The 14,250-nt window shown below is 34.5% G+C and overlaps 1 protein-coding gene across 7 annotated transcripts in view; it reads right to left on the reverse strand.

Annotated features, from left to right (window-relative positions):
• nemy (cytochrome b561 family member no extended memory) overlaps window positions 1-14,250 on the reverse strand; it is a 96,317-nt gene that overhangs the window by 42,178 nt on the left and 39,889 nt on the right. Inside the window, exon 1 of one of the 7 annotated variants that reach the window (XM_028317648.1) lies at window positions 13,493-13,769. The exons of 5 other annotated variants lie outside the window; for them this stretch is intronic. In XM_028317648.1, the coding sequence (XP_028173449.1) occupies window positions 13,493-13,524 (32 nt within the window). In that variant the 5' untranslated portion in view covers window positions 13,525-13,769. Of the gene's footprint in view, window positions 1-13,492; window positions 13,770-14,250 lie in introns of those variants that run through there. One more of the 7 variants, XM_028317646.1, reaches the window with a different exon arrangement.

Genomic DNA, 14,250 nt, shown 5'->3' on the forward strand with positions numbered 1-14,250 from the left:
TCAATAGTAGCTGGTAGAAGAGGTCTCTAGAAAGTTATTATTGACCAGTTAATGACCGCCGATCGGACTTCATTAACTTTCTAGGTAATCCACAGGATTCTAGAAACATAATTAGACAATTAAGCTTTACAGCTTACTCGAGATTCAGTAATAAATTAATTAATTTTTATTTGATTATTATTTCTTGTTTACATCGTTTAGATTATTCAGGGAATGAAAAAGCAATTTTCATGCAAAGTATCAATTAATAAGCTAGCAAGTTAATTTTCAATGTCAGAGAAAATGTAAAAGCTTTTCATCCTATAACTACATAAGCAGGATTTATTTAAGTAAGGAAAACATAATAATATTATCTCTCATCATGTCTCATGTTATTTAATAAATATTTATTGCTTTATCCAAGAAATCTACGTTATTATAACTTGTCTTTTGATTGAGAAACCTTTGAAGTATCTTTGTGTAAATTCTCCAAACACATAAATTTCGTTCTTGTTTCCCACAAATAATAATTAAGTACCAAAATGTGACTTTAATAATAGGTTTCAAAATATCGAGGTCGGCAAACTTGAACAAGATTGTGGTCATTCAACTTTGAGATAGTTTGCATTATCTACCAGTGTTCTCTTATTTTCATAAAGCCCTTTGTGGGCGCTAGGATTTCCCTTAAATGGGTTTGTCCAGGACTAAGGCTTTTCTTCCTTTTTAAATTGAAAAAAAAAAAGTACAAGTATGTTGTGTTGAATTCAAAATACAGAGAAGATAAGTAAGTATATTGTATCAGATAGAGTAGTTGAAGATTATTTTTATTAGAAAACGCCCTATATCTACGAGTAGCGTTTTATTAATCTACGTACCCCGATATCATCATTACCATGGAAAACTACTACACTCAGAGACTGCCTGGCGCTCTCTCCAAAGCACGATATTGTACAGTCACCGGCAAATAAAACTACCTAGGTAACAATTTTATCGCTAGATAGCACTGGCTACAACTACAAACTACAGAAGACGCTGTGTTAAACTTGATGTACCAATCTTTACAGATAAAAGAACCTAAGTAACGTCTTATTGACTAAATACTAATAATCTTACCTTTATAATATTGGTATTGATAATATCCCTTAGTTATTGGAAAGCGAATACGTGTGCCTTATGGCTCTCCGTAATAATTGACCAATTACGTAAAGTGGCCGTCACCCGTATCCATGGCAACGCTCTGATAAAGCTCTCGAAAGTGAAACCGGGGGAAACGACCTACCTTACTAGGTTACTTACATAGTAAATAAATAGATCACGAAGATCTAAGCCGTATATTTTGATATGCATTACGTTATTTTGTTGATTCTGTATTCCGTGTCCGCTTTTAGAGCATAGCAAAATAATAGTTATTATAAAACATTATTTTATTCATAAGATGATTCCACGTCTTCAGCAGGTAAAGTAAGATCAGATAATCCCAAAATTCCAGTAAAAAAATACTAGATAAAAATATCCAACATCATCTTTGCTATTGAGCACGATCTAATTTTCCAGGGGCAGATGTAGGAGGAAAGGCAAAAGATTAAAAGGAAAGACGTAAGACTTCCCTTTTTTTGGACCGATTTATGACGAAAACAACCGAAATTGTATAACTGTTTGAGTAATAATTTTACAAACGAGTTCTTAAGCGCCCGCGCATCATCGCATCGCAACTGGTGTGTAAAGTCCCTTACAAAACGTTCGAGTACGAGAAAGCTAAAAAGGGAAAACAAAGGAAAATTGCCGGCAATAACCGTCCCGCGCATCTCAACGTGAAATTACGACAAATATGTCAAATATACGCTTGTTCTGTCTGTGAATAGCGTCGAGTTAGGAGAAACTCCTTAGATTTTCTTTTATCCTGCAGATGATGTTCATATTTTTTCTTCTTAGATGTTACATCGGTTTTTCGGTAGATAACTATAAAAAGTGTGATGTCCGAACTTCTCAACAATTACCCAAGATATGTTTTTTTTATGCATAGCAAGTATTTGACTACTATTTTATTTATTTTTATTTTGTTCGGAAAACATACCGTTACCCGAGTTATATGGGATGTTCAGACAACGACACATAAAGGTAAACACTATGTCATATTATGTAGTTGTGATAAAGGCCGTTTTGTAACAAAAATGTCTAGTAAGACTAGTTTTTTGCCCGCGGCTTCACCCACGTGAAATTTAGTTTGTCACATATCGTCATAATTTATAGCCTACACATAATGTTATTCTGGGTTATTAACAATAATACCAACTGTAAAGTTTCAATAAAATCCGTTCAGTAGTTTTTGCGTGAAAGAGTAACAAACATCCAGACATCCAAAATTTGGCATTTATAATATTAGGATGTGCTGTCGATTGCACATGTACAAACTCTTAAATCTCTTGTTATATTCGAACTTCGTAACAAAAACCTTTAGTACTTTTAAATCTCTACTATGTCCGTCCGTAAATTGTATTTGTAGTGACCCTAGTGCCCGGAGATTATTCATGAAAAGCTGAAGTCATGCAATTCAGATAAGCTAGGCTGATTCTGCTGGAAATTTAATTTGCACTCTTAACCTGCCCTCGGCCACAAAGCCGCATCTCCATTGGGGAGGCAATTTGGACGGCTAGCTTGTAATTATTTAAACAAAACCCAAGTAGATAAGGCATAACAATTGTGGTAAAGGTTTAATAAGTTGTAACGATATATTAACTTTAACCTTTCATGAATAACACTTACACACGGGTGTCTAATTTTATAGAAATTTGTTTTGACCATTTACATTCAGGTTTCAAAACCTTTAAATCTGTGTATGACACATCAAGTTGTAACTGTTACTTACATAATATTTAACTATGTTTTAGTCGTTTGATACACATCATTTAGCCAAATCCAAATAGATTTCTGTCTGCCTTGAAACTGATACCAGTACTTTACTGGTTTTTAGCCGAAACAGCGCAATCGTGAATTACTCTAGAGTTATAATTTCGAGTTAAAGCTCCATCCATAAATACTGAGTTCACATAAAGTAAGAACAATCAATGCTTCGAAAACAGGACATGACCAGTTGCGGGGATCAGAGGTCGGCCATAATTGAGTCTGTCGAGATGGACCTCTAATACGTAGGCACATCAAGATAAACCTTGCAGTATTTTATTCAGTTGCAATACGAGCTATTTTGTACTGTAATGGAAGATGAGCTATATGCAAGTTGTGTTGTATTAATCTTACGGACAGTACATTGTTACCCAACAATATTGTGGTTGGTCGGGGTTATACTGGCAAATGCAGCTAGAAATCATTATAATCTAAAATCTATTTTAGCAAGGTATTGCTAATACTTAGTTAATACGAATCACTTCTATTAAAGACTCTCGTACATTGTTGAGCATATTAAATTACATACATACTATTATTTACTACAAATCAGGGTGTAATCTTCTTAATTTTCGTATTTATCTGCTTATTCTCTAAGATTAAAACATTTGCAATGCAAATTGCCGCAACTTTCAAAGCAACCTCAGAGCTTTTCAATAGAATACATAATGAGCATGCAGTTTTCATTATAAAAGTAAACAGTCTTGAAACTTTTGCATTTTTAAAGCTGATTTTATCGGAAAAAGACTTAGAAGACGCTTTTGTCATACTACGACCAGGGCGACACTATATGTAGGTACTTTTTATTTCAAAATTTACTCGTAGCATTACTAGTAGGTATTCACAAATTTATACAAATAAAAGCAAGATGATAAACTTTCTACAAGAACTAATACAAAGTCAATCTATCAAAAAACATATTTACTATACTAATACAAAGTTAATCTATCCGTGAACAATCAGTTACCTAATTGTTTTACTAAAAGCCCTAAACAGAAATGGGAAAATCCTCCAANTTAATAGAGACAGGAATGGAAAGAACAAACGTGACCATTTTTTTAAATTCAGGACAGGGATTTCTGTCTTTCGATTTCGTAAAGAAGTCAACCCAGCGTAAATCCACTCGATTTTCTTCAATAAGATGTGGTTGCACCTCACGCAAAAGTCCAACCTCATTGTACAATTTGTCACTATCTATGTCAATATTTAATAATTCCTGAAGTTTATTAATGCTGGTCCATGTGATTGGTTCTTTTAAAGATAAAATTTATAAACAAGTACGAGCAGCAATGGATGCATTTAATTTTTAGAAATACCGGAGAAAATATTGCTCTCCGGGAGGTCGGGAGGTTAACCATTATTTCCGGAGTCTCCCGGTCAATCCGGGAGGGTTGGGAACCCTAGCCCTGGGGATGCTTGAACATGTCCCTAATTGCATCGCTGTAAAGCATTTTATTGCGTACTATGATGCTACGTGTACTCGTAAATGTTTTGACGTTTGTAGTCCTGAAGTTTAAGATGAATTTGTTCAGTAGGTACCTGCGTCACGAGTTTTACTTACTTCAATTAAACCTGTATGAGAACGCTGGTGAATCATGAAGTGAGATTATTGAGTTTTTTTCCATAAGTTGATGACTATTTATGATTTTTTCACCAGGAGTGTTAATTTTCCTTGTGAATCTATTTACTTTCTCCAAAAATGCGTTCTTTGATACATTTTTAATCCTTTTAAACAAGCTGATTTCGCTAGAAAACATTTCAGAAAAACAAGACGCTACTTATTCACCTTATGCGTAAAAGCTTTGATTTAATATGCTCAATTATTGAAGCTTTTTAAGTTATCATAATAACGACTTATTCGCTTTAACGATCATCACGAAATGCCTCAAGACGTGATTTCACGCATAAAGGCAAAACTAAAGCATTTTAAGTCCCTACATAAACCTGGGTAGGGACGCAATCGCATTATACATACAGGTAAAAGTAGTATAAAACGCATCAGCTTAAGTTTAACACTCATTTAACTTAGATTTTAATTTATCAGAATATATTATTTACTTTATATTTGTGCAGTTGACTGTACACAGATCTATGCATAATAGCTTATGCACTTTCTCTTATTTTCTCCACAGAAATAGACAGGTCATCGTTAGACGAACAATTGATTTATATGCATATTTTATTAATGTTAAATCATCGAAAAGAACATGACTGCCTCGTCCGCTCTCTAAAATGTATGTTACATCCAAAAGGAAAATTAAAAATGTTTGACCTACGTAAAAAATTACATTTCAATCAGTAATCGAAGATAAAAATTACATCTCAAAAGCAAGCGAAAAACATCCAAAGTGGCATAATATCTAACTACCATTATTCAAGAAGCTGACAGGCGAATTTGCAATAATTTCACTAAGGGTTAAGTATCTGCGTATCGCCGCAACAGATGCGTGGCTGCGCAAGCGCTCAATACAACATTATTAGGCTGCATTCATAGTGATAAACTGATTAATCTTTTGTTGCGCTGTTTACAAATTGTTTGCAGAGATTCAGGCTCTTTTTGTTCATAAGGGTAAGACACAGATGATTGGACTCAAAATGCGACCTTCTTGTTAGAATTTCTACTAGCCAAAACATAGATGCTGATATTGCTGATAGGTAAATCAAATCCTGGGATTCCGGGCATGGAATAGGTATTACATGCATAATTAGGTAATTAGAGATGTTACTCTGATACTCTCGAATGTTGTCGTTTAAAAATAGGTACATAACTATCTCCACTGGCATTATATTAGATAAATTATCGTCCAATTAAATATTTTCATTTATGTATGGACTTTTTTTATTAAAAAAGATTGCGATAGAAATTCTCAGATAACAATAGAACAAGTCAATGTGGATACGCCCTAATGGAGCAAATCATCGCCGCGATTGTGCCGCGGGTACCTTCTGACCTTTCGATGTCCAGGAATTGGCCAAGACGATCGCTTCGGGCCACACCCAGTATCTGACCACGTTAGGATGCTGCGTACAGTCATCATAATATCAGAGAGCTTTTTTGTTACAAAAACACACATAAGATGTCACTTTGATTAGTTGATTTCAGTTGTCTGCAGAAAAACTGTAGGTAGATAGGTGATTACATATTTGTGAAAGCTTTTCTTGTATTTAGTTAATTTAATACGTTAGTTCGCCAAGACGCTTGCCACACCCAGACAAGTGCCTGATCACATTAGGATGCTGTGTACAGCCGTCAGCTTAACAGAGAGCTTTTTTGTTGCAAAAGCACATGATAAGATGTCACTTGATTGCAGTTGTCTGTAGAAAAGCTATTGTTTGATAGTGATTAGGTACGTATGTATTTGTTAAAGCATTTCTTGTATTTTAAGTTAATAAGTTAGTAGGTAAGTTTTATAATTTGTTCGAAAAAAAAATATTATTTTAATTTTCTTCGACTCTGTCTTTTTTAATAAATGTTCTGTACATTACTTACAGTACGTAACTTTTCTGACACTAAATGACCAGCTAAGTTAACGATTCTGACTAATTTTACAAGAACAAAATACGTCTACTAATTCTCAATAATATTCGGCGATTACACGATACATTTAGCAGGTATCGATTAATCAACATCGCAAATACCTAACACAATCGAATCCACAAACGAGTAGTACAAGGTCCTACAAGGCGAACTGCAGCTGCATTCTTCCTGCCGCCCGATTACCTTGAAATCACCGATTGTTTTTAACACCGAGAATTCTGGGAATCCGATTACCGAGTAGCATTCTATCGATGTTATCGATATTCAATCGAATAGTTCAAGACATTTGATGCGGACGCTTTAATCTTTACTCCATTAAACAGAGGGACTTATTTCACTCGTATGAACTTAATCTAACTTATTGATAGTTATTTTGGCCATATTTGGGCCATATTGTATTGCATGCCAAACGCTCAATGCATTTTTGAGATGTGTTTTGTTTTCATCTTTCAATACGTTAGTACCTAGCTAAGATTGTTACAAGACAAAAATACACGCCTGTTTCAAAAGTTATAATACGGATATGTGGGATATACAAATGGATAAGCACTCTAACGAATAAAATTGTATTATGACTCTACGAGCTAGTGTAATAAATAACATTGCGAATAATTCATTTAAAATACAAGAATCTGGGATTTTATTATTTGTTTTAATTGTAAGTTATTAACAATACGCAATGTAAGTGAAAATTAAACATTAATCAAATTACATTGTATGCTCATGTAACTTTGCGTTTATTTGTAGTGACAGCTTCAAATATAATCAACAAATGAATTATGAAGCTGTAAATACAATTACGAACCTATAAATCTACCGCGAAATGTAACAAAACAAAATAAATTATACAGATACTTTAATACAAACATTATTTACTTTATTTCGCAATAATACCACATTGAAAATGGAAGAGGTGAGGTAACTCTTTGAATAAATCACACAGTGGTTGGAGATACGACAAACACGGGAAACGTTAGTTAGCTGGGCTTACTGTATTAAATTAATTAATGCCTTAATTTTAATTAAATACGAGTATAAGCCATGTCAGACTCAGAATATATAATATTTTCATAGCAGGAAATTACTTTTTCATCGTCACAAAACATAATAAGTTTATTAAAATTGGTGACAAATTGATGAAAATTGCTAATACCTATTTACAATAGCGATATCGTCATAGTATGAGCGACATTCCAACCATACGCACGCCAAAGCCAGCCAAAACTATAAGTAAATATTTAAATACCTAGTTGACGCAAATCGCGGAAAAGTTTTCAGCACTCCACGTGCTAATTGGCAATTTAAAATCGCGTGCATATTTTTTCGGAAACCCATCTATCAATCACCAAAACTATGCCGATATTTGGCAATAGCAGTCTAGTTTTGCCGGAGTCGTGCACCAAAACGTGGCTTCGCCTTTCACGCCCAATTTCCTACGTCTGATTTTATTCCGAACCAGTTATACTTCGTTGTAATGGAACTGACCGAACTTTGTATCTAAGTTTTGACGTAGAACAAGACATATTTGGCGTACGAGTCGGAAAGCAATTAAAATTTAATGTTTTGTGTGTGCCCGGCCTACTTTTCTATTATTCGTTACGCGATGTTTTATCGAGGAAAATCTGCTTGTTTGTAAACCACAAGTGCCTTATCTCGGAGTGTTATGTATGGTTGTGGTATGGTATTGTTTCATTTCATAATTAGTCCAAAAACCATTAGGAAGACACGATAATTTTAACGGAATGATGTATTACTTTTACTAGCCAAACTATGGACTGCTTTTGTCTGAAGATAAATGATTTTTATTTTTTATTTTAGCTACTGTATTTTACATAAATGAAGAAATTGCAACTGATTACAATAAATTAATGCAATCGTTTGTTAAAAAGTCGGAGGTTGAATTTATACTTTATGATGCTCACGCGACCGTGCGTTCCTACAAAGTAGCCCTTTGCGTAATTTGCATAGGTAATAATTAAAATGTTGCCGAAGGGAACGCGCCGAGATCGCCTTTTACTTGATTGGCCGAGTCACCGTTCCGCATTCCCGTGGGCTGCGCGCGCGCCTACGCTTCCTTAAACAGATTATTTTAACGCGGCGACACTTGCCCTTTGCGCTGACTACTTACATAAATATTATTTTCATAAAACATTAAGGATGATATTTTAGGTCTGTGCATTTTTTTAAAGATAAGTGTAAGAAAATGGTTTTTGAAAAAGAAAATGTTATAAATATTTTTTGCTGAAAACGAAACCACCATTGAGATTTCTTTGCCCCAAAAAAAAGTACTTCTCATACATAAGGTACGAAATATAAAGTTTTCTAAGTTATGGATCGAAAAATCTTGTTGATTTTACTTTAACATTTCGCTTTCCATCAATTTACCTACCTCATCTTAGAAAAAAATTAATTATCGAATAAGTACAAAGTGAAGGCACAACCAATTACTAAATATCCTGTAATCAAGGAAACAACAAAACAGGGAGAGCCAAAGCAGGATATTCAATTACTTCACTCAACAAGGCTCACAGGATAGTGATAATAACGAATTAGTCATAAATTATGAACTGAATGACGTGAGGAAAAACTGATTATAAACGGGCTTCGTTTGGATTAATTGAAGTTCACGATTATAATTGGCTGATTCAGTGGATGAGGCGAGGAAATCAAAGTCNTTCAATCAAAGTCATGTAACGCTTCCCTATGCAATCTGTTACCACCTTTTGTTTGTTTCTTTTACTTAATTGATCGTTAATGATCAGCGCATTTGTTCACATTTATAAATATTTACTAATTACTTGAAATTACATTAAATTCCCTTTTTAATACTAATTCGCAAAAAGATTTAAAGTCTGTTCACCGTTGTTGCCACATAAATATCGTAATGTAATAAATAAATATTTTATTCAAATAGTTATGTACTTATTCATTAATCAATTAGAGGCGTATTAATGGCCATCTATACTTATAATAAATCTGTAGAGAGGTCAATTCTGTACATGAAATATATTTTCAAAATAACTATCAGGGGGTGATTAGTGATCGATACTGATGCCAAAAATGCAATCAGTTAAATTTTTGTCTGTCTGTCTGTCTGTCTGTCTGTCTGTATGTTCCTTATAGAAACAAAAACTACTCGATGGATTTTAACGAAACTTGGTACAATTATTCTTCATACTCTTGGGCAGGTTATAGGATACTTAAGAATTCCCACGGGAGCGGGAATTAGTGGGAAAATCTTTTTGTATGAAAAATCTAAACCGATTAAATTAGACGCTTGAAATTTGGCATGCAGGTACCTTAATAAACTAAAAGCTTAGTTACAACAGGATATTACAAAATTCCCATTGGAACGGGAGTTAGCGGGAAAAAACATTTGTATAAAAAAATCTAAACCGCGTAAGATAGACGCTTGAAATTTGGCATGCAGGTATCTTAGTAAACTTAAAGCTTAGTTACAACAGGATATTGCAAAATTCCCACGGGAACGAGAGTTAGCGGGAAAAAACATTTGTATGAAAAAATCTAAACCGCGTAATATAGACGCTTGAAATTTGGCATGCAGGTACCTTAGTAAACTTAAAGCTTAGTTACAACAGGATATTGCAAAATTCCCACGGCAACGGGAGTTACCGGGAAAAAAATTTGTATGAAAAAATCTAAACCGCGTAAGATAGATGAAGGGGGTAAAACGGGATCCACGCGTACGAAGTCGCGGGCGGCCGCTAGTCAAACATAAAATTTCATCAGATTTACTAATTAAATAAGTAAGTAAATCTGCAAGCGTTCAAAAATGGGACGAAATAGGACGAAATCCATTCATTGTTATAAAATGTTCTCATTAAAAGTTTTATATTAAGCTTTACTCTTGTAGCAGAAGTTAAGCAGCGGATTATTAATGAATACGTAATTTAGTTGAAAAGCCCTTCTAATTGATACTAAGAAATTCTTTTGTCTATTTAAATTTCATCAAAGCTACGCAGCGACGTTCAAAATCAAATTAAACACATTGTGTTTTGGGTCTTTAAATATTGCTTTTATGCAAAATAAAAAAAGTAATTTTCACTCTTTTTTCTTTTTCTTTTTTTTTCTACTGCCAGTTCCGAACTAAATCTTAGTTTAAAAGTAAATGATTTGAGGTTTTTTTATTCTTATCTCCGTAATGGCCTACAAATTGTAATGAAAACACACCCAGCCAGTGTAGGATCTGTTGTATTGTCGCCATTACAATGCACTGAATCTTTTTCAAGGTTTGTCATCAACATGTACAATAGTTACCAGCTGTTTGCACCTCTATGGAAATATGTTTTTCAGGCCGATTTTTCACAAAAACAAAATATATTAGTTTTCGTAGACGTCCATGTGTGCGTGAAATATATCTTATTGCGTTAGTCCATATTAATATCGTTTGTTAATTAAATCCATTCTGACACTATATCATCACTCACGTCTATTGTAGTGTCTATCTAAATACATTTTATCAAAGAAAATTGCCTTATTCAGCTCGTACAGTCACATTACCTCTTCAAACATACGCCTTTACGCACAAATCTAATATTCTGATTGACTGATCGCGACTGGCATATTCGCTTATATTTCGTATTTACTTTCAGGCATTTTCCCTTGAATAATGCCTAAAACATTTCTTTGGGATGGTTGTTACTTTGAATATACTAGAATCACTGTCAGCTGCTGCGAAATCTGCTTCGTAAATGTTCTTTATTTTTAATCTTCAGATTTAATGCAACATATGATTGAGTTAAGTTTTATTAACTTTACAGCACTGGCAAGACATTAGTTTGTAGACACCAGCTACTTCTAACTAGGTGAACCTGGTGGACTTGGTACCTAGGAACGTTGTTTCTCCCTAGCATTACTCTTAAGTGTACTATACAGTAGTATAATGATTTGAATGAATATTTTATCTGAAATAAGTACGTACTATTTACTTTGAATTGAATCCTTAAGGGTTTCAATACCAATTTAACTTTTAAACTCGCTCTACGTATATTTTCCCTATTTTACCTTACTTCATCAGCAGCAAAAGGGAAGGCAACTTACCTGAAAGCAAAGAGAACAACGGTCACAAATTATTCAGACATCGCTCCAAGCGGGTCGAGTTCGACGACAACAGTTTACGTAGCGACGGAGTTTCCGCCAAACAACCACTCGCGTTGCAAAACATACGCGAACTTGTTTTGACCGACACATAGTTACGGGTGACTGAAACTGTACAGCAAAAATAATTGTTTTACCTATTATTTTTTAAGGCTGAATTAGGCACCGGAAGGTGATTTTGTGACGGTCAAACGTCAGCGAGACGTCAGATTTGTACGTCCAGTCACGTCATAATGTCAATGTTGCCCCTCCTACCTAATTTAAAAGAAAAAGATTACTTAGGTACTCTACTAACAAATAATTTATGAAATTAAGGATCAATTTGTCCATAACATATTATTACGATTAGTATCAAATACTTAATTATAATAATACACCATTTTACCAGAATTATATTTTAGCTATAACTTCACTGAATGTTACATTGATGGCTCATGTCCATGCCAAGAGGAAATTTCCACTGTTTACGGAATACCTACCTATAATCTAAAAAGTACTTACCTAATGATGGAAAAAACCTACATAGTATATGAGATTGCCAAAAAGCATCACTGAACGTTAGCTTACTAGATAGATATCTGTTCTGGCTACCAAACTTCATTGTTAAATTAATAAGCAATAAATAAAAGAAATTAAAATAGTTGTTGTTTCAGCCAAATGACGTCCACTGCTGGACAAAGGCCTCCCCCAAGTTTTTCCACAATGAGCACAAATTAAAATAGATTTGACTGTATTTGTTCTTAGTTAAACAGAGACTGGTTAAGTAATTAGCTGTACAATTTATTATTATTGAGGTTGATGAGTTGATATTATGAAATTTTATAGACTGCATAGTGAAACCGTATTTTTTATGCAGAACAAGGCAGGTATTTGACTGCAATCGCACCGGACATCAGTTAAGTAAGATGCAGTTTATGATGGTACACACAAGATAGGATGGTATGTATTCTAAAATGACCTTCGTAACTTTTATCAAGTTCAAGATTTCATTCAAGCCTGAAATTGAGATAAAAATAAATCTCGAATCTACCTGAGTATGTACATGAATTGAGTATTGATATTGAGCATCGTTTTATAATATGGACCTAACTACATGCCAACATGTTCATTACACCCTGTATTATTATGTTCCGTCTTCCTCGTGAAATATGAGACACCTATACAAACAAATATTTTAAGCATGATACATCTGTATGAGTAGATTATCTGTTTAACATCACCTGTAAGATATGAGCTAATGAATTAGGTATATTATCTAAACTCAAAAGTCGCTGTTCGCCAAAAATGTTAAACGTTTTCAATAATAAAAAAAAACAAAAACTAAACCATGAATGAGTAAAAAAGTGATTAAAAAATCGTTTACTTTCCTGTCATAGGTAATTTTATTATCTCCCAACAGAATGCAGTCATTCCGTTTAATGACTTTTAAAATAAAATTCAACCTCCATGTATGGGTTACATAATGATGCTTTGTCAGATGTTAGGTTCAACCGAAAAAGGGAGAGTTGACCTGAGAACCACTGACTGGCTTAAAAATACTTGCGGAGCCTACGAAAATAAAGATATTATTATTAAAGAACACGCAGCAATTGATCAAACAAACGATTACAAGGAAAGGTAATTGACTTTTTCATTCATAGTATCGCTACGAAGAATTTTTATATTAAGACTCATCCAAAATAGAATCACCACAAATCTCCCCTTGCCTTTGAATGAAACCTTGTTGAAATTTTCATTAACATTTTTCCAAGACGATATCATAACACGATAACGATCGCTCTTGAAAGCACCACAGTTCCCTATAAATAGATGTTATCAATCAACCACTGATCTGCCCGATAAATGCCATTGTTTCAAGTAACTAAAGCGTTCAAAATTGACGTCCAAGCGTACTTTCTATCCATTGTCTTTGTCGCTTTGCTACGGTCTAACTCTAAGCTTATCAATGATACGTACGGTCTCTGTTTCAGCTGATACCTCTGACGCATGGTTGACTAGAAGTTGCACTTAAGAGATCACTATAACATCGGTTATGTTATAACCGCACAGGACTCCGTTGCGCGCGCGTCGGCCAGCGCGTCATCAACTGGCCAGTTTATAAAACCAATTGGTGTTGTAAAAGTGTTAAATTGTCGTGCAATTGCGAGAAGCGAGGATGTAATTAAGCATTGCGGTGGAACGTGTATCAGTTTGTCGGTTGGGCGCGCGACTGCGCGAGCGCACCTCGCCGCGACAACGACGCCCGATCAATTTATGTAAATTGACCGGACTGGGCGTGCGATTTCATGATTTTACTTTTCAGGGTGCGTTGAGGACGCAGTGATGAGTAATATAAATATTACGACGGTGACTTTAGTTCTTAACAGTGATTACAGTGAAATCTACTTCACAAGAGCACCACCCATCTGAATTGTATTTGGCGCGTGGGAATAATATGAATTCCTTGTCGTAATACACGTCTTTGACTATATTAGGCCTACGCTGCAATGATACTCGTACTAATCATTACTTATATTAGCTACCTTTGTACTATTGTGTTTATTGTTGTCCCGTCACAAAACGTTAGGATAGAATCTAGAATATTACTAGCAAACAGGTTTCAACACATAGGTAAGAACGTTTATTGCCTACCGAGCTGTATTTCCTAAAATATATTGCAAGAGTCGCTGCTGCAACCGCTGTAGAGCACAATAATATTAATCTAGTACCCAAGG

Source organism: Ostrinia furnacalis, unplaced genomic scaffold, assembly GCF_004193835.3.
Source record: "Ostrinia furnacalis isolate ACB-3 unplaced genomic scaffold, ASM419383v2 OfSCF6389, whole genome shotgun sequence".
NCBI lineage: Eukaryota > Metazoa > Arthropoda > Insecta > Lepidoptera > Crambidae > Ostrinia > Ostrinia furnacalis.